The sequence below is a fragment of the Myotis lucifugus genome, unplaced genomic scaffold, assembly GCF_000147115.1.
Source record: "Myotis lucifugus unplaced genomic scaffold, Myoluc2.0 scaffold_297, whole genome shotgun sequence".
Taxonomy (NCBI): Eukaryota; Metazoa; Chordata; class Mammalia; order Chiroptera; family Vespertilionidae; genus Myotis; species Myotis lucifugus.
The window spans coordinates 447,018-474,070 of NW_005871345.1; the positions used below are offsets into that span (position 1 = coordinate 447,018).

At 44.9% G+C, this 27,053-nt stretch overlaps 1 protein-coding gene across 10 annotated transcripts in view; it reads left to right on the forward strand.

Annotated features, from left to right (window-relative positions):
- The window catches only part of ACIN1 (apoptotic chromatin condensation inducer 1), a 35,666-nt gene extending 9,464 nt beyond the window's left edge, over positions 1-26,202 (forward strand). For 4 of the 10 annotated variants that reach the window (XM_006100058.1, XM_006100062.1, XM_023763676.1 and 1 more), the window contains 15 exons: positions 5,110-5,198; positions 6,416-7,663; positions 8,194-8,409; positions 8,892-9,007; positions 16,856-16,997; positions 20,431-20,473; positions 21,330-21,463; positions 21,561-21,713; positions 22,181-22,322; positions 22,847-22,992; positions 23,341-23,448; positions 23,786-23,893; positions 24,076-24,400; positions 24,510-24,610; positions 25,296-26,202. In XM_006100058.1, the coding sequence (XP_006100120.1) occupies positions 5,110-5,198; positions 6,416-7,663; positions 8,194-8,409; positions 8,892-9,007; positions 16,856-16,997; positions 20,431-20,473; positions 21,330-21,463; positions 21,561-21,713; positions 22,181-22,322; positions 22,847-22,992; positions 23,341-23,448; positions 23,786-23,893; positions 24,076-24,400; positions 24,510-24,610; positions 25,296-25,628 (3,404 nt within the window). In that variant the 3' untranslated portion in view covers positions 25,629-26,202. Of the gene's footprint in view, positions 1-5,109; positions 5,199-6,415; positions 7,664-8,193; positions 8,410-8,891; positions 9,008-14,976; positions 15,136-15,368; positions 15,431-16,855; positions 16,998-20,430; positions 20,474-21,329; positions 21,464-21,560; positions 21,714-22,180; positions 22,323-22,846; positions 22,993-23,340; positions 23,449-23,785; positions 23,894-24,075; positions 24,401-24,509; positions 24,611-25,295 lie in introns of those variants that run through there. The other 6 variants (XM_023763674.1, XM_006100060.3, XM_023763673.1 and 3 more) reach the window with 6 other exon arrangements.
- Positions 26,203-27,053: the final 851 nt, after the last annotated feature.

Sequence of the window (27,053 nt, forward strand, 5' to 3'; positions counted from 1 at the left end):
AGTGGGGCCAGGATGAGCAGGAGCAGCAGGTGGCATTAGACTGCCGGTTTCAGCCCAATCCCCACAGGCCACACCAAGGAACCCCACCTGTGCACAAATTCGTGCACTAGGTCTCTAGTTCAGTGGTCGCCATCCTTTCGGACCTCACAGACCACCAGTGGTTCACGGACCACCAGTTGGCGACCACTGCTCCAAAGGTTTCCTTAAAGCAGCGGTTGTCAACCTTTCAGACCTCACGGACCACCAGTGGTCCACCAGTGGTCCGCGGGCCACTGGTTGGCAACCACTGCTCTAGTTGGTTTATAAAATCCTCCCTGGCTCTCCTTCTTGACTTTGTTTTTTGTTTTTTAATTTTATTGATTTTAGAGGGGAAAGGAGAGGGAGAGAGATAGAAACATCAATGATGAGAAAGAATCATTGATTGGCTGCCTCCTGCACATCCCACACTGGAGATGGAGTCCACAACCGGGCATGTGCCCTGATGTGGAATCGAGCCATGACCTCCTGGTTCATAGGTCGATGCTCAACCACTGAGCCATGCCAGCCAGGCGTCCTTCTTGACTTCTTAACTCTCCATCACTTTTATCAGATTTTCTAAGGTGTGGGGAGTCACTGTCCACCCTCCAATAGTCAGAATTTGTCTGGATTTCCTTAAAGATCATAACTGGGTATACAAAAATCCTTGTTCATTTCTTCAAAAAGAGCTTGATGTAGGAAAAGTAGGAAGAAAAATTCCAAAATATTTAAAAATGAATACTTAGAATACAGGTTCTTTAACAAAGGGATAGCCCCAGGGGATTGTAGCCAGCCTTTGGCTTAAAAGCATGTGGTACTTACTCTTTTTCTCATATTAAATCTGGATGCTGCGGTTCTAGAGGAATGCTAGATAATGTTACTTATATAGCTACCATTACTCAGATTTAGGTTTGGCATCATTGCCTGGTCTCCATTCTCTTAATTCCTGCATTTTATTCCAACCTAAGGATACCCTTTGACCACAGGTTTTGCTGTGATCTTTAGCTACCTTACTTGGGTCCTGCAAATACTGCCCAGGGATTTGTTTTCTAGGATGAAGAAACTACTTTCCAATATGACTCTTATATTCTTCACCTTAATACATTCTACACTGACTAGCAGCTAGCAGCCATATTTTCCTTTCTCCTGAAAGCTTCTGGCTTTGGAATCTTGGAGATCTTATAATTTACCCTGACTTGCTTTTCAGTTCCTGAAATACATCTATTAATCTGTTACCACTATTTTTAAAAAATATATTTTATTGATTTTTTACAGAGGGGAAAGGAGAGGTATAGAGAGTTAGAAACATCGATGAGAGAGAAACATTGATCAGCTGCCTCCTGCACACCTACTGGGGATGTGCCCGCAACCAAGGTACATGCCCTTGACCAGAATCGAACCTGGGACCCTTCAGTCCACAGGCCAACGCTCTATCCACTGAGCCAAACCGGTTAGGGCAACCTGTTACCACTATTAGCCCCACCTTTTGCAAAAGTTGCTCAGTTTCTACACATTATTCACATCTGGTTTAGGACACTTATGTGGCCATGTACTCATAATAGAAGATGGCAGCTTTCCCAGAAGCTTGTCTTCATCCTATCAGCTTTGTACAAAGAGATTCCTCATCTCTTCCTTATATTTTGTATTGCTTATTAAGCTCTTGTTGTTTGTCACATTTTTTACAACACAATGATGACCAAAACTTTCTGAACAGCCCTGCCCATTTTATCCTCATCTTTTTTTTTTTCTTCTATATTTATATTGCATTCAGAGAGGAAGGGACAGGAAGAGAGAGAGAGAAACATCAGTGATGAGAGAGAATCACTGATCAGCTACCTCCTGCACGCCCACACTGGGGATTGAGCCCGCAACCCAGGCATGTTCGATTCTGACTGGGAATTGAACCGTGACCTCCTGGTTCATAGGTCGACACTCAACCACTGAGCCAGGCTGGCTGGGCTACCCTCATCTTTTTGATGACTTACTACTCAAGTGCTTCCCGAGGGGTAATCATCTAGAATCCTGTTGCTGCCATTTTACAGTATCAAAATAATATGATCCAATAGAATAGTATGCAGCTTACAATAGGTGGAGAAAGAAGCTATTTGCTTGTATATACCTAACTTTAATACATTTATGTCTGGCCAACTTTGTACATGCTTTCTCCCCCCCACCCCCACCCCGAAAATTATGTTTATTTAATCAGAGCATATATGTATTTACTGAAAGTCTGTTATTAACCACAAAACATCTCTCATATGACTTTAAATATGTGCTTATAACTCTGGTTTATATATTGAAAATAAAAAATGTTTCTTATATAGAACTTGCAGTGATAAAAGTATTTGGGATGGCTAGGTCTATGAATTTTAGCAGTTTATTGTATTTGAGGAGTATTTGAGAATCTCTATGTAGGTTTTCTATCCAGAGTTTAGGATTTTATTCTTTTTTTTTTTAATTGATTTCAGAGTGGAAGGGAGAGGGAGAGAGAGAGAGATACATAAATGATGAGAGAGAAGCATTGATTGGCTGCCTCCTGCACACCCCCCACCAGGGACCGAGCTTGCAAACTGGGCATGTGCCCCTGACAAGAGTCAAACCCAGGACCCTTCAGTCCACAGGCCGACACTCTATCTGCTGAGCCAAATCGACCAGGGCAGGATTTTATTCTTTAAAAAATGTTTTTTTGCCCACTGGTGTGGCTCAATGGTTGAGCATCGACTTATGAACCATTAGGTCAACGGTTTGATTCCCGGTCAGGAAATTATCTATGTATAAGCTTAAAATATCTGCAATTTAAAATTTTTAACTTTCCCTCCAACCTGATTAACTTTTTTCTTTTTTTTAACTCTTGAGCACCTGGGTAATGGTTTTTGTTTTTGTTTTTAAGAGTAGTATTAGTTTCACAGCAAAATCAAGACAAAGGTACAGAGAGTTCCCATATGTCCTTTGCCCCACATATGCATAGCCTCCCCCACTATCAACATCCCCTCACCAGAATGGTACACTTCTTAAAATTGATGCACCTATATTGACACATCATAATCACCCAAAGTCCATAGTTTATCTTCAGGTTCACTATTGATGTACATTCTCTGGGTTTTGACAAATATTAATGACGTGTATTCATCATTACAGTATCATACAAAATATTTTCGCTGCCCTAAAAATCCTCTGTGCTCTGCCTATTCATCTGTCCCACACCTACCTTTTTTTTTTCCTTTTTATAAAACTGTCAATAAATCTGTTCCTCTCCTTTATACTTGCAAAGGAGCTGTGCTTAGGGGAAATATCTTTTTGTTTTATTAATGTTATAATTTAACCTATTCCGGTCATTTAATTATGAAATTATTACTATAGCCACTACATTATTTATTGGTTTCTTAGATTATTCTTTACATGTTTACTAAAGAATCTGGCCTGTCACTGTATACCTTAACCATAGATCCTGTACACACACCCATAATGCAAGTCTTTATTCACTAACCCAGATAAAAAATGATGTATATGCAGAGATCTTGTTAATCAGGTGATCATGGAGTAAAGTTTTATAAAATATGTGCAGTCTTCCAGTTCATTTTAGATTGTTGAAATATAGAAATAAATCCTGCCCTTGGGTTAGAGCTCATACCATCTGCTTTATTTGCCACCAGTTTAAATACTATTTATCCACAGTTACCATCCTTCATGAAATGTGAGAGAAAGTTTTTTCACTTTTACATGGATTTATTATTTGGAATGACTTAGATTGGTAGTTTCCAAGCATTCTTTTAATATAACTTACTTTTCCTTTAAAAAAATCTCACTTTGAGTTCCATATCTATACTAATAAAAGACAAAGATGCTAATTGACCATACCTTCGCTATGCCTATCAGCCAATCAGAAGACTATGCAAATTAACCCAACAAATATGGGCGTTAAATTTGCATACGAGAGGCAGGACGGGACAGCAGCGAACCACTGGCCTGCCCGGCCGCCATCCGGGCCTGCCGTATGCGACCCGCCTCAGCAGGTTTCGCTCCCTTCTCTGCTTCACTCCAGCCGCAGGAAGCCCTATTCTTACAGGAATCTTCCTGCAACGGGCCTCTAGTATAATACATAATTGAGAAGGGCTCGCCAAAACCGGTTTGGCTCAGTGGATAGAGCGTCGGCCTGCGGACCGAAAGGTCTCAGGTTCGATTCCGGTCGAGGGCATGTACCTGGGTTGCGGGCACATCCCCAGTGGGAGATGTGCAGGAGGCAGCTGATCGATGTTTCTCTCTCATCGATGTTTCTAACTCTCTATCTCTCTCCCTTCCTCTCTGTAAAAAATCAATAAAATATATTTGAAAAAAAAAAAGAGAGAAGGGCTCATTTCTGAAGCCTTGTCCTGTTTGCTTCTAGTAATTTCTAAGAACTTTAAGGCCCTGAAAACCATGCATATAAGTACTTATTTCATGAGATTGTTATTTTACAAACTGGCATATTAATCATAATATTTTAGTCAAAACTAGTAGTAGCAATAGGAAACTAAAAAAAAAAGACATTGAACCTAGTGAGATCTTGAGTTTTAATTTAGAGTGAGAAAACATTTTATTGAAATAAATACACTTTGGCCCTAGCCGGTTTGGTTCAGTGAATAGAGCGTCAGCCTGCGGACTGAAGGGTTCTGGGTTCGATTCCGATCACGGGCACATGCCCGGGTTGCGGGCTCGATCCCCAGTGTGGGGTGTACAGGAGGCAGCCAATCAATGATTCTCTCTCATCATTGATGTTTCTATCTCTCTCCCTTTCCCTCTCTGAAATGAAAAATATATTGCACTTAGTATTTGTACATCTCTGCTAGACAGTTTGAAGCCCTTGGTAGTTATTTTACATTTGAGTTATTTGTACTAAGTGAATTGGCTTTGAGATATTAAAAATATTTTAGACATACATAGCAGGAATTATTAAGATCTTGACCCTTAGGGCTTTATATACTCTTCTGCATAGAAGTCAAAGAAATTGATAGAAATATGTATTAACCAGTTCATATGCTATGATTATGTTTTAGAAAACAGCCTTGAATGAGTGTTCATGTCATGAATGTGACTTGATTTTCTTTCATTTGATAGGAAAAGGCTCCTCTATTTCTGAAGAGAAAGGTGACTCTGATGATGAGAAACCAAGGAAAGGAGAAAGACGATCATCCAGGGTCAGGCAGGTAAGTCAAGTACCTCTTAAAGCATCTATCACCTCTTTGGGTAATGCTTTGGATATCTCCTGCTCTTCCTTCTCAAACTATTTCAGAGTTGGTGTCTCTAGATTTCTATACACTCATCTTCTTTCTCCTCCCTTTCATCTTTTCTTTTTTTTTTTTTTTTTAAATTTAAATCTGCTCTGGCCTTAGATTTCTAAGTAATTATTCAGTTAAAACCTTAAAGCTATATGATATGATGTTAAGTGAGCAGAATACAAAAGTATATATATAGTCATCTTATTTAAATTTTTCTAGGTGTTCCACTAATACCTTCATTTTTCCAGAAAAATATATTTTGAACTTATCCTCAAAGATTGATCTTAATGATGGCTGTTGAGGAATAAGGAATGTGAAGAGCAGAGAAAGAGGGAAGAAGATGTAGCTGCAAATTGAGAATATATAGACATGTACTTTGCTGTTATGGGTTGAATTGCATCCCCCAAAAGATGTTGAAGTCCTAATTCCAAGTATCTGTGAATGTGACTTTATTTGTAAACAGGGTCAGGTTAAAATGAGGTTATCAAGGTGGGCCCTTATCCAATATGACTGCATTCTTATGCAAAGGGGAAATTTGGACTCAGAGACAGACACATCCACAGAGAGAACACCACTCGAAGTGTTCAAGGAACTACTAGAGGGTAGGAGAGAGGCCTGGAACAGATCCTTCCTAGTGCCTTGAGAGTTTTGGCTATCACCTAGATCTCAAACTTGTAGCCTCCCAAACTGTGAGACAATGAAAATCTGTTGTTAAGCCAAAAAAAAAAAACAACCAAAAAACTGTATGTATAGTGTAATTATGACTATGGAAAATAAATAATGGGGGGAAATAAAATATACCAAAATGACAAAAATAATCACATTAAATGATAATAGGTCAGTCCCCCCCCCCCCCCCACTTTCTTGATGTTCAATTTATATTTATTTTTCAAGCTTGAAGCTAAAATATGAACCAGAAGTTTCATTATTGTATTCCTTTTGGTCACTATTTTGCTTCTCATTAGAGTCCACATTAGTCATGCTTGTCTACTGTCACACTTATTTCTATGTTGCTGAAAGCACATGTCATTGAGTTTCTCTTTCCTGTGTGTGTCTCGTTGGATACTTTTTCTCTTCTGTTGATAGTGAGCTAATATACTTGGAATCATTGTATATCTATCTTTTTTTTTTTCTTTTTTTTTCAGGCAAGAGCAGCTAAACTCTCTGAGTGCAGCCAGGCTGCTGAGGAAGAAGAGGATCAAGAAACACCTTCCAGAAATCTAAGGGTCAGAGCAGATCGAAATTTGAAAACAGAGGAGGAAGAAGAAGAGGAGGAGGAAGAGGAAGAAGAAGAGGAAGAGGAAGAAGATGATGAGGGGTTAAAATCGAGGGATGCACCAGTTCTGAAACAGTTTGAGGAAGAAAAAGAGGGGAAAGAGGTGCCCAGGGCAGAACCAGAAGAGCTGATGGATGAGAGATCCCAAACCATAAAGTCCCAGGAACAGGAGGGCTTAGAGAGAGGAGGGAGAGTTACAAGGTCCCAGGAAGAGGCTAGTAGAAAAAGTCATTTGGCCAGACATCAGCAGGAGAAAGAGATGAAAACAGCTTCTCCCCTTGAAGAAGAAAGAGAATTAAAGCCTTTAAAAGGCGTAGAGGGAAAATCAAAGTCCCCTTCCCCTCCTCGATTGACTGAAGATCTAGAGAAGGCCCCTCTGATGCTACAACCAGAGCAAACTGCCAGTGAGGAGGAGACTCCCCCACCTTTACTTACCAAGGAAGCATCTTCACCACCACCTAATACCCAGCTTCAGAGTGAAGAAGTAGAGCCCATGGAAGGCCCAGCCCCCCCTGTTCTCATTCAGTTATCTCCTCCTAATACGGATGCTGAGGACAGGGAGCTATTAATATCTCAGCATACTGTCCAGTTGGCGGGAGGCTTGTCTCTCTTGTCAAGTCCTGCAGACACCAAAGCAGAATCTCCAGCAGAGAAAGTGCCAGAGGAGAATGTCCTGCCTCTGGTTCAGAAAAGCACACCAGCTGAATCCTCAACCCAGAAGGATCTTGAAACTGAGTTAGACAAATCTGGTCAACCACTCCCTCTAAAAATTGAGGAATTAGCACCGGCCAAAGGGATCACTGAGGAATCTCTTAAACAGCCGTCTTTGGAACAGAAGGAAGGCAGAGGGGCTTCTCATACCCTTCTCCCAAGCCACAGATTGAAACGGTTAGCTGACTCATCCTCTAGCCGGTCCTCCTCATCCTCATCTTCCAGTTCTAGATCAAGATCTCGCTCTCCTGATAGTTCAGGCTCTCAGTCTCACTCACCTCCGAGATCTAAGCAGAAAGATGCATCTCATGCCAACCCTCGTGGTAGATCCAAGATGGGTTCCAGATCAACATCAGAGTCTAGGTCACGTTCCCGTTCTCGTTCAGCATCAAGCAACAGCAGAAAAGTAAGTATGGGAGTACCCAGGGTGCATTGATGTTCTATCTGTATGCCATCTGTATGCCAGTGTTTTTCAATCACAGGAGAACCTATCATATTTTCTGGCAGAAATAGGAAAAGCTTCCTTTAGTCCCCAGTTCAGTGATTACTTTCCCCTCATTTCAGAATCTAATTTTCAATTCAGTGATCCCTAAATGGGTCCTTTTTTATTTTGAGCCCCTTTGATTCCAATGAAAAGAATTTGAATTTTGAACTTTTTTTTAGTTCATTTATCCATCTCCTCTACTAAACTATAAACTTCTTGAGGCTAGGGACATGCCTTTTAACGTGTATTCCAGTACCCAGCACCTAGTGGGGCTTAATGAGTAATTTGTTGAATAATATAAGAAGCCAGGGAGGTCACTAACTCAAACAGGAATAAACACAGGGACAAAAAGGTGGAAAGTATTAAATTGGGTCAGCAGAAGTTGGAAAACCAGTGACCTACTGAACATACACCATATAAAATAATTTGCCTTATGTGTTTCATTTCTTCAGTCTCTGAGCCCTGGAGTCTCCAGGGACAGCAACACCAGCTACACTGAAACCAAAGATCCCTCTTCTGGTCAGGAGGTTGCAACTCCACCAGTGCTACAACCGCAGGTCATTGAGCCAAAGGAGAGGACCTCCATATCATCCTCTATTCAAGTGAGGCCTATGAGCCAACCTGAGCCAGCCGAAAAGCATGTGACTCAGAGGGTACAGCCTGAACGGGTAGGCTATTATGCCCTCTCCCTAAAGGGAGAGAGAGGATTAAGCATGATTTTCCCTTTTGTCTTAGCTATAAAACTGAAAGGTCAATCTGGACAAGGCTCATTAGAAATGTATAAGGTTGGGGATACCTGTTAGATTCCACTTAACTCATTTCCAATTCCCTGGTTCATGTGGCTAAATTCTCAGTTCCAGGACTCTCGGGGTCAATTCTTCCACAAAACTCATTTTTTTCTGCTCAAAAGGAAGCCTTTTCTTGGTTCTCTTGAAAAAGAATTATAATAAAATTATTGCTGGCATGGAAATTCTTTAAGCAATATTCCATTCCGCTTTATAAAATGAAATAACAAAGATATATAGAGCTATGTGTAGAGTTGGTACCGTGTATATTCTGCTATGCCTTTTACCAGCTCCAGATTAAAGAAAAGGAACCCAGCAGATTTAAGTATGTTGCTATGTGTGTTTTGCTATGTTTGTCCTGACAGGAGAGCCCAAAGAAGTGTGAAGCTGAAGAGGCAGAGCCACCAGCTGCCACACAGCCCCAAACCTCAGAGACTCCAACCTCTCACCTACCAGAATCAGAAAGGATTCATCACACTGTGTAAGTGATATATTTTGACTCGAGTATAACAAGAAACTAGGAAAGTAATTCTTTGCTCGCAAGAGTTCTTTGACTAAGCATGTCCTAGTTTCCTTTTAAAACATGAAGGCAGAGCTTTATCTGGACAAAGGCTAGACTTCAGTTACTATGTTGGGAGCTACCACCAGAAATCTTAAGATACGTGGTCTGAAAAGTGGTGGTAAGAGCGTAAAGAAACATCTAGGATCACTTGACCAAAATAGTTGATTCCTTTAAGGAGCAGGCAGCAGAGACTTCTGTCTCCAAACTCAAGACAGTGTGAGGAACTTGACCCAAAACATCTTAACTCAATTTTTAACTCATTTACCAACTACATCTAAGCCCGGAATACAGGTTAATAAAGGATATTGAGGGTCTACAAAGAAAGACACAGAAGGGTGTTGCTTTGTTTTAGTTTCTGTATTTTTCTTGTTTATTTGCTATCATTTTATTAGACACAGTTATCTCTTATAGCATACAGCAAAATATGAAATCCATATCAAGTCCAAAGTTAATTCTTGGGTCCCTAAGACTCTTGAATTGATTTTATCATTTAGATAATTAATGTGAGTTTTTTATTTCCTTGTATTTAGTTCTAGAAAAATACTCATATCAAATTAAATTTGTAATTGAACATTTATTATTCTGAGCCAAGTATTATAAATTAAAAAGCCATTGAACCAGAATTCCTGGCTTCAAATTCTCATGGGAAATGAAAAAGAAAAGCATTGTGGAAATAAGATGCTTAACTTTTAGACATCAGGAATCTGGTACTGCGTTGGTGAATGTCCTATATAGACAGTTGGCCTAAAGTTTTTTCATGATTGTTTCTATGTAATTTTAACACTATACTATCAGTATGATTTTCCCTTTATGTAAAAGTCTAATAATTTACACTTTTCTGAGAACTTCAGACCATCTTTTTACTTCTGATTTTGGAGGGTGGTGGGCAGGTGACATGATTTTATTATCTCATTTTTTAATGACTTTAATAATAGTTTATACTCTACTACATAGCTTTTGCCTTGGCACGACCCTTGTTACTGTCCATTACAACATTCTTGCCTCTGCTGCCATCTTGTGGGCATTACATTTTTTTTTTTTTTGAAAGCCAAAAGTTCATTCTACTTCCTTTGAAAAGTTTTTGTTTTTCCTTTTTGGGATGAGTACATTCTCCTTTGGAAAAGGGTTTTTCTTCTAGGACCATAAAGTGAAAACTCAGCGGATTCTGGAAGGTGTTGAGGATTTCCCCAGCTACACCATCGATGAGGAAATGGGGTGACACCTTCCCTTCCGTGTCCATCAACCAGTGATAATACTTGCCTCCCCATCCCATGGGGGTACAGCATGGCCTTTGCATAATGGCAGTTTGGAAGTAGGTGTTGACAACCTGCTACTGACTGGGCATGAGAAACTGCCTCCTATGCACTTTGAGAAGCAAGTAATTTTCTAAAAAGCTCTTTGCTTGCCCTAAAATTCTGTGGGTCTGTGAGGTTCTTTCTGGCAACAGAACAGCGCTTTATGCTGTTTTGAAGCACCTTTATTTCTGGACTTTCACGTGGAGTCCAGGGCAAATGAGGCTTGGAGTCATATACAGTTTTTCTCCCCAGTTAAAGGTGGCTTTGATCTTCATTTTATGACTAAAGTAATCTAATCTACGTGATTCTGGCAAGGTGATAGACAAGTGGCACTTGGGGCAAATACTATGATTGTCCATTGTTGCCTAGGCACGGTTCAATGGAACAGCCTCTAGATTAGAAATGCATGTGAGTTTAGGAGAGTTCACACACATTCCTCTTACCTGCTTTCCTTCAACCTATCTTCAAATGGTCTCGTCCAGTGGTCAGCAAACTCATTAGTCAACAGAGCCAAATATCAACAGTACAACGATTGAAATTTCTTTTGAGAGCCAAATTTTTTAAACTTAAACTATATAGGTAGGTACATTGTTATTAACTTAATTAGGGTACCCCTAAGGCTTAGGAAGAGCCACACTCAAGGGGCCAAAGCAGTTTGCCGACCAGGGTCTAGTCATCAACCTAAAGAAAAGACATGCCCAAAGGCCTAAACCCATAGGCTATTCTGAGAGGTCCTGATACAACTAATTCACAACACTCCTGGTCTTTCACATCCCCCTCCTCCCCCACCCCAGTTCTAGTGTTTAGCCAGTGACCTTGGGAACCCTGGCCACTTTTAAAAGTGGGATCAACAGTATTAAATGGGAAAGACCTTTTGTGGCTTAACCTTGGTTTTGCTCCGTCTTAACCAGAAATCACATGACTTTAATAAAAACAGCATAGGTCCTATTGATTCAGTAAAGTGTTAAAAAAAATTAGACTGTACTTCAAGGACCTCTCACCACTTGGAAGAGATTACCTAACTTTTTTGCTGTACTTGGCTAAATCCATTCTAATTCTGATTGTGCCCTGAGGAATTCTAGATTTATGGGGTAAGGTATCTTTTTCATTGCTTGGAGCAGGAATTTGTGAGCTTCAGTTCTATTTCAGTTGAGCCCTATTCCAAAATACAATCTTCTGCCTGCTATGGATATAACAAAAATGTCCTCATAAAGCAGAAAATAAGGATATTCTCTTTTTACATTTAAAAAAAAATAGAGGGGAAAAAAACTTTATGGGAGCAGTTGTTGATTCAAACCTGAAATTTTCTGAAGACAGCCTTACTGTGTATACAAACCCTGCAAGAGAAATTTAGGGCTTTTTGCCTGAATAGGAGGAAGGAAATGGTCCTTTAAGCCAATATGACACCGTAATTGGTACTCCTCAGGGGGGACCTTCAGTGCCAGTATGCCAAATGATGCATAATAAAAAAGTAGAATTTATTGTCATCAGTAGAATTTGCTCATTGAGAAATTGGTATCTCAGGACATATTCCCCCAAAATCATACTGTCCTTGTTATTTTAGAACTAGTATGCACCTGAGAGTATTCTGTATTAAAATCTCTGCCTGGTGGTAGTCAAGTTCCACTCTTTTTTATTAACTTTCACGTCATCTCATGAATTTTCTACAAAAACTAAACTTCAAACATATGCTCATAAAATTTTCTTTTCCATTAGCCTCTCAGAATTTTATTCATATTCAGTTGTTAACTGTAGTGTGATGTTATTAGCCTCCAAGTAGTAATATCCTTTTCTTCTGGGTTACAAATGCTGTTTAATTATGGGTAGATAACCCCCAACCCTAACCCCCATGCAATTTCACATATATCCAAAGATATCAGAAACATTTGTGTAAGAACTAAAATAAGTGGGAAGTCAGAGACTACAAGGAAAAGCTGTGTGGGACTCTGACCTATAGCTAACAAGGCTTTTGGATTGGTCCTGCAAGTAAATTGAGTTCCCTTTTGGGGTAATTTCAAGAATTCTTTTAAAGCCTTGGGAAGTTTTGTTTCCTACAGAATTGATTATGGGGCAGTTTCACAAACTTGCTGTGCCTTAAGAAGCCCAAGGATGATAACACGGTAAAATTCTTATTTTAAAAAAGAGGTTAAAAAAAAAGTGAAATTTCCAGTAGAGAAAAATTTTTTTTCTCCAAGGAAACTACTTCTGGAGAAGCAAATTGGCAGCTGAAAGTATTTTAGGGCAATTGATGGACAGGGAGTATTTATTTGAGGAATTTTAAAGGTAACATTATTTGTGGGAATTCTAGCCAAAGACATGTTTTAAGAGGAAAACTTATAGTTGAGCAAGCACTTATTAAAGTGTCCACTTGATACCCACAATGACAACCTAATTCAGAAGTATTTACTGAGCATTTCTTTGTGTTAGGCCTTGGGCTAGGGACCAAGGGCTGTAGTCTCTGACCCTGAGGAACCCTGCAGGATGGATGTGAGGGGCAAGTAAACCAGTAGAGTCCTAGCCCAGTGATGGCGAACCTATGACACGCATGTCAGAGGTGACACGCGAACTCATTTTTTTGGTTGATTTTTCTTTGTTAAATGGCATTTAAATATATAAAATAAATATCAAAAATATAAATCTTTGTTTTACTATGGTTGCAAATATCAAAAAATTTCTATATGTGACACGGCACCAGAGTTAAGTTAGGGTTTTTCAAAATGCTGACACACCGAGCTCAAAAGGTTCGCCATCACTGTTATACAGAGTGATAAGGACATTGCTGAAAATCTGTCAGGCCAATTACTGAAAGTCATTGTATCAGAGACAGAGAAGTCCACTCTTTGAGGAAATAAAATGTTTTAAAAAGCTCTATAGGTGACATCAAATGAGATAATGGCCTATTAATCAGACATGTATGTATGCACATTCTTACCTGACTTGAGGTGTCGTTCAAGCCAGACCATTAAGTGTGAACCTTTATACTGTTCCACGAGATATGTATTGTTATTTTTCCCGCTTTACAGTTTAAGAAGGAAATGCACAGAGTTAGAAACTTGCCCATATCACACAACTTGTATGGGCCCTAGCCAATTTGACTCCAAAGCTCCTAATCTTACTAAGGAGACAGGGAACTTTTACAATAATGTATAAAATAAACTCCATGACCTCTTTAGCATTCATTTGGCATGTAAGTTTAAGATTTTAAGCAGCGGGGAGGAAATTTTATTCTTGCCTAAAAGCTCTGGTATTGCAAATGAGATAAACACTAAGCTTTTGGTTAGGTCAGTGGTTCTCAACCTTCCTAATGCCGCGACCCTTTAATACAGTTCCTCATGTTGTGGTGACCCCTAATTTCATTGTTACAAATTGGACATAATTAAAGCATAGTGATTAATCACAAAAACAATATGTAATTATATATGTGTTTTCCGATGGTCTTAGGCGACCCCCAAAGGGGTCGAGACCCACAGGTTGAGAACAGCTGGGTTAGGTACTCAGAAGCTTGTCTTAGTGTTAAACCTCTACTGCTACTAGGATACAAAAGGAGCCCCTTTGTAGTCCACAAATGATTATATTGAGCATCTACTGAATGCTTTATGAATGATTAGAGTCAGGTTCCCTTCTCACATTTAGGCCGGTGAAGATGCCCATAATAATTTCCACTTAGTTCCCAATCACTCTCTGCCCAGCAGATCACCCCCACCTGGTGTAACCGCGCTCTCATTTCAGTTTCTTACCCACTTCAGAGCCCTCGCCTTGGAGCCCTTGCTCCAAGAATTGCCTTCGTGCTTCCGCTATCCAAGGTCCCCTTGCCCTGTTTATCCTTTTCTTTTCCGTCTCCAGTGGACTCTGGGGCAGGGTGACCTTATTAAAGACTCTATAAAACAAAGTTGTCTGTCATATCTTCAGAGACACCTTTCCCTCACCCACCCCCACACCACCTACCCGCACACTGGTAATTGGAAAAGGAACTCCTGTCTATCCACTTCCAACATCCGCGGGGAAAGGACAGGTTGGAGTGAAAGACGTCAATGTTGGGGGCGAGCAGGAAGTTACTGTAGTGATTGGATCGTACTAGTTCTTACCCGACCTCCCCACCTTGACCAGCTAGCTGGCTGATCTGGTTGCGAGGTTTCATGTCTGGTTTCTTGAAGAGAGGGAGGTGGGCACATAAATTGCTTGCGACCCTCCATTCTGTGCCTTTCAACTTTGACATTGTTATCTGCCCTCTTTAATCGTTTTTTCACTCCCAGCTCTGCAGTTTTCCTTGCTTCTATTCTCTGGAATCTTCCAGGCAAGCAGCTGTAACTTTGTATGTCCTCTCTACCCAGCCCCCTCCCCGCCCCTGGGAAGAGTAGGAGAGAGCACCCTCTCCCTGCGGGGTTAGGCCTTGGTAGCTGTTGTAACCCGAGAAAAGAAGGAAAAGGGCCAGACCGATGGAGCCGGCAGAGAGCTCCCGGTGGCCGGCCCGGGGAGGAGAAGCTCGCTCGCTCAGCGCCGCCCTCCTCCCCCTCCCTTCCCTCCCCCCGCTCCCCTCCTCCCTTCCTTCCCCTCCCCTCCCCTCCCCTCCCTGCGGCAGCGGGCCCTCCCCTCGCACACGGGCTGCTGGGTAAGTGGCAAGATGGCTGCCCTGCATGTCTCCGGCTGATCGCCGCTGCTCCGCTAATACAATAGAGCCAGCCACTACCAGCAGCCTGGCCTCTTCCTCCTCCTCCTCCAGAGAGACCCGTCCAGCCGAACTCGGGGTTTGCCGTGAGGACTTAACGCTTATCTCTTAAAATCCAGATCTCTTTTAACCTCCCTCACCACCACCACCACCTCCCCTTCCATTTACCATTTTTTGGATCCCCAGTTGCTCCATCTCGATTTTCTCTCTCTGGATCGGGTGGTTGGGGAGGAGGTGGTGGGATCTTGGGACAAGGAAGGTGTTTTGTTTTAATTTTTTAGGATTTTTTGTTTGGTTTTTGTTATTTCTTCCATTCCAGAAAGGGATAAACAGCACTTCCAGGGGGAGAAAAAAAATCATGTTATCAGAAAGCAAAGAAGGGTGAGAGCTTCACATTTCCATGTATCCTCTTTCCCCACTGACCTAGCCCACCGCGTCTTCCTCCTCTGCCCCCTGGCTTTCATTCCGTCTTTCGTTTTGGTTTGTTTTCAGTCATTCTGCTTTCCCCCTTTGTCCTTCCTGCCTGATTTCTAATTGGCCCCACTTGTCCTCTCTCTGTAGGAAATAGGTATTTTTTGGATAAGCCTTTTCTTTAGATTTAGAGTTTTGAATCTTGTGTTTCTGTGGGGGCCTGTTAGCTGGGGGCACAGTTCCGATTTTCCCCTCCCCCCTTCCTGTGCATCCCTCCCTGCTTGCTCTGGGGAAGCTGCTCTGACCTCTGAGTGTCAGTCAGCCCTCGGGAATGCTGAAATTCCCGGTGGTGATTATCAGCCTGGGGAGGTTTGGTTTCCCTTCTGAGGCTTAGGCCCCTGATCATCTCGATTTGATTTTTTTTTTTTTTTATCCCAGTGTATGGGTGATAGTGGGGATGAGATTAGAGGTAGAAGTTAGGGGTGAAGGAAGACAGAAAAAGAAGAGAGGAAAATAGTTTATCTGAAGTGAGTCTCTGGAATTCATTGCCTTAAATGAGAGAGAACGTGTGTGATTGGGGGAGAGTGGAAGTGGGTTCTGTATTTGTGGGGGAGGGTGTGTCCTGACTGGGAGGCTGCTCTCTATCTCTTGGAAGTTGGAATGAGGGAATGGGAGAAACTGGGCGAAAGCAGAAAGTAAGAACAATTCCTACACCTCTGAGCAGGTAAAAGTGGCCTGATTTCTTCTCTGAGCTTTCATACTCTCTCCAGCAGTTTTAGCTTTTCCTTTCTGATGAGAGAGGGTTCTTGTTGAAGCTTGAACCCTCACCACCCCTAACTTCCCTACAGCCCCCACCCCTACCATCTCTCCATTCCTGGTGTCTCCAGATCCTATGGGTTAGTAGGTCTTTACTTATTAAGCAGTTGATTAAACACAAGATTGGAATCATTTGCCACAGCTGCGGTCATTCTCTCTCCCAAGAATCAGGCTTCCCTTAGTTTGTATGCAATTTTGTTAAATACAGGTGCCTGTGACTAGGGGACAGCGAGGCCACAAGGTTGTAGACAAATCACAGTCACTTCTGAGGGACTAGGGGCTGATTGTCTTCTGTAAGAGTACTTTGATTAATTACCTAAGAACAGTTGGAATCCTGGCCCAACAAATAACAGCTTTATCCCATCTGAGGTTGCTCTGATCTGTGCACTTCCCCAAGGAAAACTGTTTCCCACTTTTCCTGAGGGGGGGAAATCTCTCGTCTGGTGTGGAAAGCAGCTCTCCCAGCCCATCCAAGTGATGAGGCATGGAGGTTTCCTGATCCAAAACCTAACATTTTGTTCTCTCTTCCCCTTGGTTCTTTCCTGCCCTTCTCTCCCAACCTCTCCCCATACTTGTCAGTGAGGAGAAGGAGGAAGTGACCATGGATACAAATGAAAACAGACCTGAAAATGAGGTGCCAGAGCCCCCCATGCCTGTTGCAGACCAAGTCAGCAATGATGACCGCCCGGAGGGCAGTGCTGAAGATGAGGAGAAGAAAGAGGTAAATCTTCAAGCTGCCCATTAGGTGGGAGGGAAGGAGTGGACCTAGGGGAAGGAGTGGACCACCCTGGTGATCCCTTGTCCACAGTTGGATAGCTAAAGAAGGGGATAAGCAGAGGCTCCCATCAGAGTAGGGCCAAGGGAGAGTTCGCTGGTTTAGCAAGGGAGACCCCTTGTGATGGGGACAGGGCTCATTATTTCCCCTTTCCTTGATGGGGAAGTAACGCAGTCCAGACTCTGGAAGTTTGTAACTAATGGGAAAGTCAGTTAATGGCCCTTTATCTAAAACCTGGGCTCAGCTTTCCCTGCCACCTTCTCCAGCTTTTCCCTGTGGGAACTCCTTTAGCTTTCCCTCCTTTTAAAAAGTCTGTTACAGCTAAACGCCATCTAGTGGGCTTTGATGGTTCTCAGCTGACCAGCCATGCTGAGGAATTTTTGTTTGTCATCTGCCCCCCAGTGGTCTCATTGCAGAGATGTAGCTACTTAGAACCCACAACCTGGGGTGATTCCAAAGGCCCCTTCTCCACTTCTGTGACCCCTCCACTTCCTTTTTTGTCATATATATTATCCTGCACCCAATTCAGGGGCCTCCCCCCATCAGAGCCATCGAAGTCCAGCTGGCTCTTAAAGTAACAGAAAGAATTAGCTGGGTTTGGGAATGGGGTAACAGGGTGGGAGGGACTGTTGTGTGTGTAGCCTTTCTTTGGTGTGTGTTGCGGGGGGTGGGGCCGGTGAAAGTGATTTGATGTGCAGAATATTATTTATTACAAGGTCCTTCTTAAAACTTTGTCCAAGTACCTCATGTACGATAATCCGCCCGTAAAATATAACCCTGCCCAACTGGCCAATCGCTGATGCCGCCTCTTCCTCTGGACCCACCCGCTGCTACTGAGCTGCCCAATCAGAGCCGAGTCTGCTGTCCAGGTGTCTTGGCCAGAGGGGGGCATGTATATGGGATCCTGTGATGGGCCCCCTTTTGCCTCCCTGCCTTGCCTACATCAGGGGGCCAAGAAGAGCACTGTTCTGGAGAGACTTGTATTGAGAAAGCAAAAAGCATTTGGAAAGGGGTGGACTTGCACCATCTCCCTATTTGGGACACCCCAAGAAGAGCTTGTGTCAGTGCTGGGGCGCCTGCCCACATGCCCTTACTCTTTTGAGGACTGTGGGTTACCTCCTTTGCTGCAGACTGTTGGGATCCCCATCTAGGGCACCAAGACCTCCTACAGAGTCAATGTTTGTGATCACAGTGCCATGCTATGAAATACCGAGTGGGGCTCTCGGCTTAAGCTGTGACGACTAGGAACCCTGCGGAGGAGTCTAGGGTCTGAGCCCAGGGATTTAATGCTGATGACAGCCCAGCCATGTATCATCACTTGCTCATCAGATGGACTTTCCTCTGGTCCCTGTTGTCCATGATGAAGGGCAGCATGTTGGTTGCTCCAACTTCTCCTCCATTCCTGGAGGCAGGAGCTCATCCATCCACCTGACTGGAACCACTGTCTCAGCTGGAGTCCCTGAGAAGATGCCACACACAACTCTCAGAAGAAAAGCATTCTGACCTTGATGCTGAATGTGTGCCAGGTCCTGGGGCTATCACCTTCTACCCCCAGGCTGCCTTCATCAGAGGTTCCATGATCCCACTCGGTGAGAGGACCCCCCTCCCCAGTTACAGTCAGAGGAGAAAGGGACTCTGGAGTCATCACCTGGATTCCAAGTATTGGGTGGTGGTATTGCTGCAGCTTGCCACTGGTGGACATAGGGTCCTGCCTGCCTCTCACGATAAAAGGCCAGGACCATTCCTGCTTCTCACAGGCCATCTCATCAGGGACTGCAAGATGATGCCCCTACAGAGCTGGGACTGATGTCTCTGCCCCTTTTTCCCCCTGTGCCCCTCGCTGAGCCTGGCTACCACCAGTGAACTATATTGACATCATGGAAACTGGGCAGCGTCCCCCCACACGTTTCCCTCCCGCCCCCCCTGCGCCCCTGGGAGGACTCTGGCATTGCCGTGCTGACCACCACGCCGTGCGCCCACCTTTTTTGCCAACCCAACCCCCCACCAATTGCACAGCGCCTAGCAGGGAGGGCTCATTCTGATTGGACCGGCGGTTGACTAGATACAGTACACAGTGAGGTGCGATTGGCTGAACTGAAGATCCCAGGTGTGAGATGGTACCTGGAACATTTGTCATATTCCTAGTTTATTTTCCTCTTTATTTTCTTCTTTTTATTTTATGTTTTATTTTAATTTTTTCTTTTTCTTTATTTTCCTGATTTCTTTATTGGATTTATTTATTTATTTGGTTCATGTTTTTCCTGTTTTAATTAAGACTTTTTTTTTTTCTCTTCTCACTAACCCATCAAGAGCAGCCTGGCTAGGGGTCAGGCTGGCCCTTAACAGAGACCAAGGAGACTTGGTTAGACTACACAGATGGGGCTGTGGGGGGTGGATGGTGAAAGGTTATTTTATCAAGAGGGTACTTCCCTGCCCTTAAGAAGGGTGGTAGTTCTTAGTTTTTCCAGAAATAAGCATTAAGTCTAAAAATGCTCTATTCCCCTTTTCTCTCTCTCTTCCTCTTTTTGTTCTGTCCATAGTCTTTCTCCCACTGAGTGTTTGGGACAGAAAATTACTTGAAATCAACTTTGGAGGTTTCTGGTCCTTGGCAGAGCCCCTAAGGCTTAAGCCCTGTTCAGAAGGAAACAGTAAGGCTTTACTAGAGTTGCACAGTGCTTGGAAAGTCTGAGACTCTCCTGGGGACAGTCTGCCCTTCATAGAAACCTTCCTTTACCAGAGACACCGTAAAATTCTTCCCGGGCACTTTTTGCAGGGGCCTCGCCTCCAGTGGGTCCAGTGCTGCCCTTTTCCACAGTGTGGTGGGGGTCTGGACAGTCTTGACAGCTGTCTTAACGACTCAAAGCCACTGTGAGTGGATGTCAGACTGGACATTGAGAAAAGGAGGATGGTTACCTTGTTAAAGTTGCCGTCCCAAAGTTGGTTTCCTCATGTTTTCCCCAAATTAGCAAGGAAGACCTAGGAGGCCAGATGACCCAGTTCTGGGCACAGCCTGGGCTTGGTGTCCTCTTACCCCATAGAGACAGTGGAAGAGGCCATGACCAACAACTTGGAAGGGCTGGGAGGCTACTGAATTCCTCTTCCAGCTTATTTCTGGTTAAGCTAATACATAGGTGTGGTATGAGCTAGAGGACTTTTCCCTGCTGTGATGTTTGGTTTTATTTTTTTCTCTGTTTCTCTAACTTGCATTGATTCTGCTTCGTTTTTGCCGTTTGCTGCTTCTGTTTTGGTCTCTGTCTGTCTCTGTGTCTCTCTCTCTGTGTCTTTGAAGCTTAAGCTAAGACTGCCCCATCTAACCTCCTTCCCCCCTCTCTGTGGGGTGTGTCTCTTTCTCTTTTTTCCCCTTTTCTTCTCTATACAGAGTTCGCTGCCTAAATCATTCAAGAGGAAGATCTCCGTTGTCTGTAAGTCTAGCCCCAAATCCCTGATAAAGGCCAAGAATAGCATAAAAACCAGAGTTCACAGAGAAATTCCCATTCTCTCTCAATGGCATTCTTGGGTCACCCACTCCTGCCTCATGACCTCCACACAGCAAATCTACATCTTTTTGGCATATGTAGGGTTCCATTTTGAAACTCAAAACATTAAACAATCCCTGTCATTTTTCCCCGGTCGCATTTCTTTCTCAACTCTAGTGAGGTAGGTTGTGAGAAGTTTCACCATTTCTTATGTAGTCCTACATGTATTTATTCTTTCAGGTGTCTGAACTCTCAAAACCAGGAGTGGGTTTGAGAGAATCCTATATAGTGTTTACCAGTTTATGCCTTATTCTAAGAGTATCTGAGGAAAAGAGAGTGCCCCACACTTCGAACAGTAACATGTTTAACATTTTTCCAATGAGGAACTCTAAATTGACAAAAGTGTAATAGATCTTTATAACTTAAATATCAATCTGTAGTGTGAAAATTAACCTAAAGCATAATCAGATCACATCATGATCTTAGATTTTAGTATTATGGTTTTATTTTTTTTTCTGCATTACCCTATCCTCAATCTTTCTTCCCCAGAACTTTAGGTATTTCTACCACTAAAAATTTAAACTGGTTACTCTTCCTTGTTGCCTTCAGAGATGAATAGCTTTCATTTGTCAGAAAGTGGCTCCAGTCCTTTTATTTTGAAGCATGGCTTCCCCAGTCCCCAAATATAAGTTCCTTAAGTTAACCTTTTACTAAAATTCCAATTGAAGGCTATCTGGGTGTTGTATGAACCAGTAGAGAGCCTGAGACCGTCTAACTTTTGGGTCCTATTTCTTGGGAACAGCAGCTGCCAAGGGGGTGCCAGGTGGAAACAGTGACACAGAGGGGGGCCAGCCTTGTCGGAAGCGGCGTTGGGGAGCCAGCACAGCCACCACACAGAAGAAACCCTCCATCAGTATCACCACCGAATCACTCAAGGTGAGGTGGGAGGAGCCAGGGAAGGGAGGATGAGACACATTGAGGTGGGAGTAGACATGGGCCCAGTGTAACGGGGTGGGGGGTATCTGTGTCCCAGAGCCTCATCCCCGACATCAAACCCCTGGCGGGGCAGGAGGCTGTTGTGGATCTTCATGCTGATGACTCCCGAATCTCTGAGGATGAAACCGATCGCAATGGTGACGATGGGACCCATGACAAAGGGCTGAAAATATGCCGGACCGTTACTCAGGTAAGGCTCCTTCACCCCAGTGTTGAGTGAGGGAGTAGTGGAGGCAGAGCAGGCACCGAGGAGCTATGATGGAGTCTGCCGAGAGTTGGGTTACTTGGTTCTTTTAGGAATCAGTGGACTACTGAATCCAACCTGTTTCCTGTAATAAAGTTTTATTAGAACACAGTCACATCAGTTCATGTACTCTTGTCTGTGGCTCCTCTATGTTATACAGTCAGAGTTGAATAGTTGCAACAGAAACTGTATGGCTCACAAAGCCTAAAAATATTTACTATCTTACCCTATCCAGAAGAAAATCTATGGAACTCCTGGCTTAGTTTTCCTCATGACAGAGTTGAGGCATTAACAATCCCAAGATGTGGGAAGACACATGCTGGGTTAACTGTACGACCCTCTCTCACAGGAAACCAGAGGCTGAAAAGAATATGCGAGTGTTTAAGAATCCCTCCACATCTGATTCTTTATAGGTAGTGCCTGCAGAGGGCCAGGAGAATGGGCAGAGGGAAGAAGAAGAAGAAGAAAAAGAGCCTGAAGCAGAACCCCCTATACCTCCCCAGGTTTCAGTAGAGGTGGCCTTGCCCCCACCTGTGGAGCATGAAGTAAAGAAAGGTGGGTGAATCACTAATGAGTGAAACAGTGCAACTCCCCAAATTCCCAGAGCACTTTATTTGGACTTCTTTTAATGTTTTCCAGCCTTATATAGTATTTTACATATCTGTCTTTCTCTACCCCTCCTAAGTTATTAAGCTACTTGAGGGCTAGTTTTTACTCTGTTTAATCTTTGAATCCCCTTAATGAGATTAGCCTAGACAATACCTTGCACATCATAGGTGCTCAACACATTTAGATGGAAGAGTGACTCCTGAGTCGGGAAAAGTCATGTTGCCCTGGTCCTTGTGGCTCAGTTGGTTGAGTGTCGTTCCATATACCAAAAGGTGGGCACATGCCTGGTTTGCAGGCTTGATCCCCAGTAGGGGGCATGCAGGAGGTAGCCAATTGATATTTCTTGCATCTGTGTTTTCCTCTCTCCCTCTCCCTTCCTCTCTCTCTCTCTCTCTCAAAAAAAAAAAAAATCAACTAAAAAAAGTCATGTTGTTCCCTACTGAAAACCATTTGTGTGCTCTATTTGTTAGTGACTTTAGGAGATACTTTAACACGACGTTCCATTAGCCAGCAGAAGTCTGGAGTTTCCATTACAATTGATGATCCAGTGCGAACTGCTCAGGTGCCCTCCCCACCCCGGGGAAAGATCAGTAACATCGTGCACATCTCCAATTTGGTAAGTTATTTTTCCCACAGTGCAGCCTGGTTGAGTTTGAGCTTTGGACTCATACTTCTTAGGTTCAACTCCTAAAAAGACAGATTGAGCAAGTTACTTAACCTCACAATCTGTCTTTTCATCTGAAAAATGGGGAGAAAAAAATATCACCTTGCAGAGTTTTCTTAGAATTTGCAGAAGGGCTGGCACATAACGCCTTAGGGAGTGTTACCATTCTTCTCACATTACTACCAGAGGATTCCTCACTTCTGTGCCCTCAGCAAACTTTGAAGCTGTACTCCCGTGACAGTGGCTTGGGAAATCATGATATTAGTTATCTGAGTATTGTTCTTCCACTTTCGTTGGCAGGTTCGACCCTTCACTTTAGGCCAACTGAAGGAATTGTTGGGACGTACAGGAACTCTGGTGGAAGAGGCCTTCTGGATTGACAAGATCAAGTCTCATTGCTTTGTAACGGTGAGGAGCAGACGAAGCTCTAGGTCAGGGGTCCTCAAACTTTTTAAACGGGGGCCAGTTCACTGTCCCTCAGACCGTTGGAGGGCCGGACTATAGTTTAAAAAAAAAACTAGTCGGCTGCTAAGCAACAGGCAGCGGTGGCAAAAACACCCGGCGGGCCGGATAAATGTTTTCAGCGGGCTGCGTGCGGCCCGCGGGCCGTAGTTTAAGGACCCCTGCTCTAGGTTATGGCATGTTTCTTTTTTGTGACCAGCGTGGCAGGTTTGAGGGCATTGTAGCAAGTGGGCAAGATTAAAGGCCTATTATGACCCCTCTGCCTTCTCCCTTCCCTCGCCAGTATTCAACAGTAGAAGAAGCAGTTGCTACTCGCACGGCTCTACATGGGGTCAAATGGCCCCAGTCCAATCCCAAATTCCTTTGTGCCGACTATGCTGAGCAAGATGAGGTAAGAAACTGAGGTAGGGGCAGGGGAGGCCATCTTCTCCTGAGATTCCTCTCTCTCCTCCCTCCTATTTGGTTCCTTTATTTAAACCCGGGGCTCCGAAGCCTCTGTCCTCTGGTACCTAGGCTCCTTCTGCGGGAGTGATGTCTCCATCCTGACTGTCCTTGTCCCTCCTCTCCTCACAGCTGGACTATCACCGGGGCCTCTTAGTGGACCGTCCCTCTGAAACTAAAACAGAAGAGCAGGGGGTACCACGGCCCCTGCATCCTCCACCCCCGCCCCCAGCCCAGCCACCACAGCATCCCCGAGCAGAGCAGAGGGAGCAGGAGCGGGCAGTGCGGGAACAGTGGGCAGAGCGGGAACGGGAAATGGAGCGCCGGGAGCGAACTCGATCAGAGCGTGAATGGGATCGGGACAAAGTTCGAGAAGGGCCCCGTTCCCGATCACGGTCCCGTGACCGCCGTCGCAAGGAACGTGCGAAATCCAAAGAAAAGAAGAGTGAGAAGAAAGGTACTTAGCTGTGGGGCACACATATCCACTGGGACATGGCGCAGGGACCCAAGTGGGATGGGACATGGGGTGCTGTGCATCAAGTCTGACTCATTTTCTTGCACCTCAGAAAAAGCTCAGGAGGAACCACCGGCCAAGCTTCTGGATGACCTTTTCCGCAAGACCAAGGCAGCTCCCTGCATCTACTGGCTCCCACTCACTGACAGCCAGGTGGGTGCCGGCCTTCCTGCCCGGCTCAGAGCTGCAGCAAGGCTGGGGCCTAAGGAACGGCTTAGGGTAATAAGGGAAGAAACAGCATCACGGAAAGAGGCAGTTTTAAGAAACAGTTGATGAGACTGCCCTGTAGAGAAGCCAAACCTGAGAGGGTGGAGGTAGACACAAAGACAGGAACTGTGTTCACATATCCTAGGAAGCTGGCTGTGCCAGTCATGCTTCTTAAAAATTAATTTCAGGTAGCAGAGAAATCTGTTTTATAAGCTCACCCATTTCTCTCTTTTTTAATACATAGGGTTTTTGCTTTTAAATCTGTTTCTTTGTAACAGGCCTTTTGGGAATTTTAGGTTTATGCCACTCAACTAAAGAGAAAAGAGATTTGTTCACATGTAGGCAGCTAGGGACATACCAGAGGCCAGGTATGGATGGTGCCCACTACCTGCTGTGAATGTAAAAGATAAACACTTGGAGGAACTGGGACTCTGAGGCAAGGACAAATGTCATTGTTGCGTGCCCCACCCCACCCCCCACCCCCGCCCCCAACACACACATATTCTTCCTGCTTAACAGCAAAGCCAACAGTGACCCTGAGCTAGGAGTGCCTGGTCTAAGTGCAAATAGACAAAAGCAGGACTGATGTGAGCTGGACTGAAATGCCTATTGCCTTTCCTGCCGGCTGCAGATTGTTCAGAAGGAGGCAGAGAGGGCTGAACGGGCCAAGGAACGGGAGAAGCGGCGGAAGGAGCAAGAAGAAGAAGAGCAAAAGGAGCGGGAGAAGGAAGCAGAGCGGGAGCGGAACCGACAGCTGGAGCGAGAGAAGCGGCGAGAGCACAGCCGAGAGCGGGACCGGGAGAGAGAGAGGGACCGGGAGCGTGACAGGGGGGAGCGTGACAGGGATAGGGAAAGGGAACGGGACCGGGAACGAGGCAGGGAGAGGGACCGCAGAGATACCAAGCGCCACAGCAGGAGCCGGAGTCGGAGCACACCTGTGCGGGACCGGGGTGGGCGCCGCTAGCTGGGAAAACAGTAGGGAGAGCTGCAGGCATCAGCCACCCTGCCCCGGGGTGGGGGCTCAAGGCCACAGAGGGATAGGTACAATCTCTTTCATGCCATTTGCCCAGTGCTGAAGTATGGCTGCCACCTGTCCCTACATACCAAATGGAGCAGTGGCCATCTTCCTCCCCTGTACCCCATAACCTATCTCGGGATTTCGCCCTCTCATTTCCCATGAAGTCTGTGAGAGGGAAGAGCTAGGTTAGAGAGGGAGGTGGTGGCCCAGAGTTGGGGAACAGCCAGGAGCCCCAACCTTTTTCATTTTTCCTCCATCCTGTTCACCACCTCCTTTGGGTACTCACACCCCTTCTTGGGAACAGCTGGGGCCAGGACTGGGTCACCTATGAGCTGAATCAGCCTCTCCTGAGTCCCAGGGCCCCTGCAGTTCCCAGTCTTTCTGTCCTGCAGCCCTTGCCTTCTGCCCACCGGTTTCACTTTATATCCACCTTTTCCTTTTGTTCAATTTTTATTTTTATTTTTTTTATTATTAAATGATGTGGTCTATGGAAAATAATAAAAATCTGACTTAGTTTTAACTAGTGTGTGAGTGGCTTTCCTTGGGTAGGGGCCGTGGGTGATGGTGGATTTTGGCCGGAGCCAGCATAGCTTTGCGCAGACTGCTGCTTCCCAGAGCCGGACTGACCACCTCCTTCCCTGCCTTGGCTCTAATCACACAGTTAAGGGGCTACCTCACTGGTGGGTAGAGGGGAAGGCCCCCTGGGTCCCGCTGGAGGCATTTTGGTCACCTGCTTTTCACCTTCAAGGTGCCTCCCACAACTGCCGCCAGGGGGCGGCAGCCGCTCGCCCGGTAGGCGCCTGTTAATGAGCTTCCCAAAAAGGCTCCACTCCCCACCTCCGTTCCCGCCAGCCTTGCTTCCTGGGCCCAGCCCGGGGACTCCCTGGACCTTTATGCCATCCTGAAGCGCACCCCAGCAGGCTCGCTACTGTGTCCTGCACCGGTTGCCCAAATGACGCCGCCTTGCGGCCAGGGTCCATACCAGCCCCCGAGGCTGGTCCGCGAGCGCGAGCGGGCCTCTCCGCAGTGGCCCCTAATTCCCCTCCTAGCCGCCAGCTCGCCCTACGACCCCGCTGTGGGGGGCATGCAGCCCCCTTGGCGCACTCGGGTGCACCCTCCCGCCAGCTCTGGGGACCTGGCCTGGACGTCCACCCAAGTGACCTCGCTGCAGGCCGGGGCCCGGGAAGGGAGGTGGCATCTATATGAGCATCCGAGACCTTGACGACGCCGCCCCCCGCCCCCGACCCCGGGGAGCCGGGATTGGACAGGGAGGAGTCGAAAGGCTGGTCTTTCCCTTACAGCGGGGCGCTGAAGCTCTCTCGTATCAGCGGAGGGGGACCCCTCCTTCCCCGGCGCTAAAATAGGGTCCCT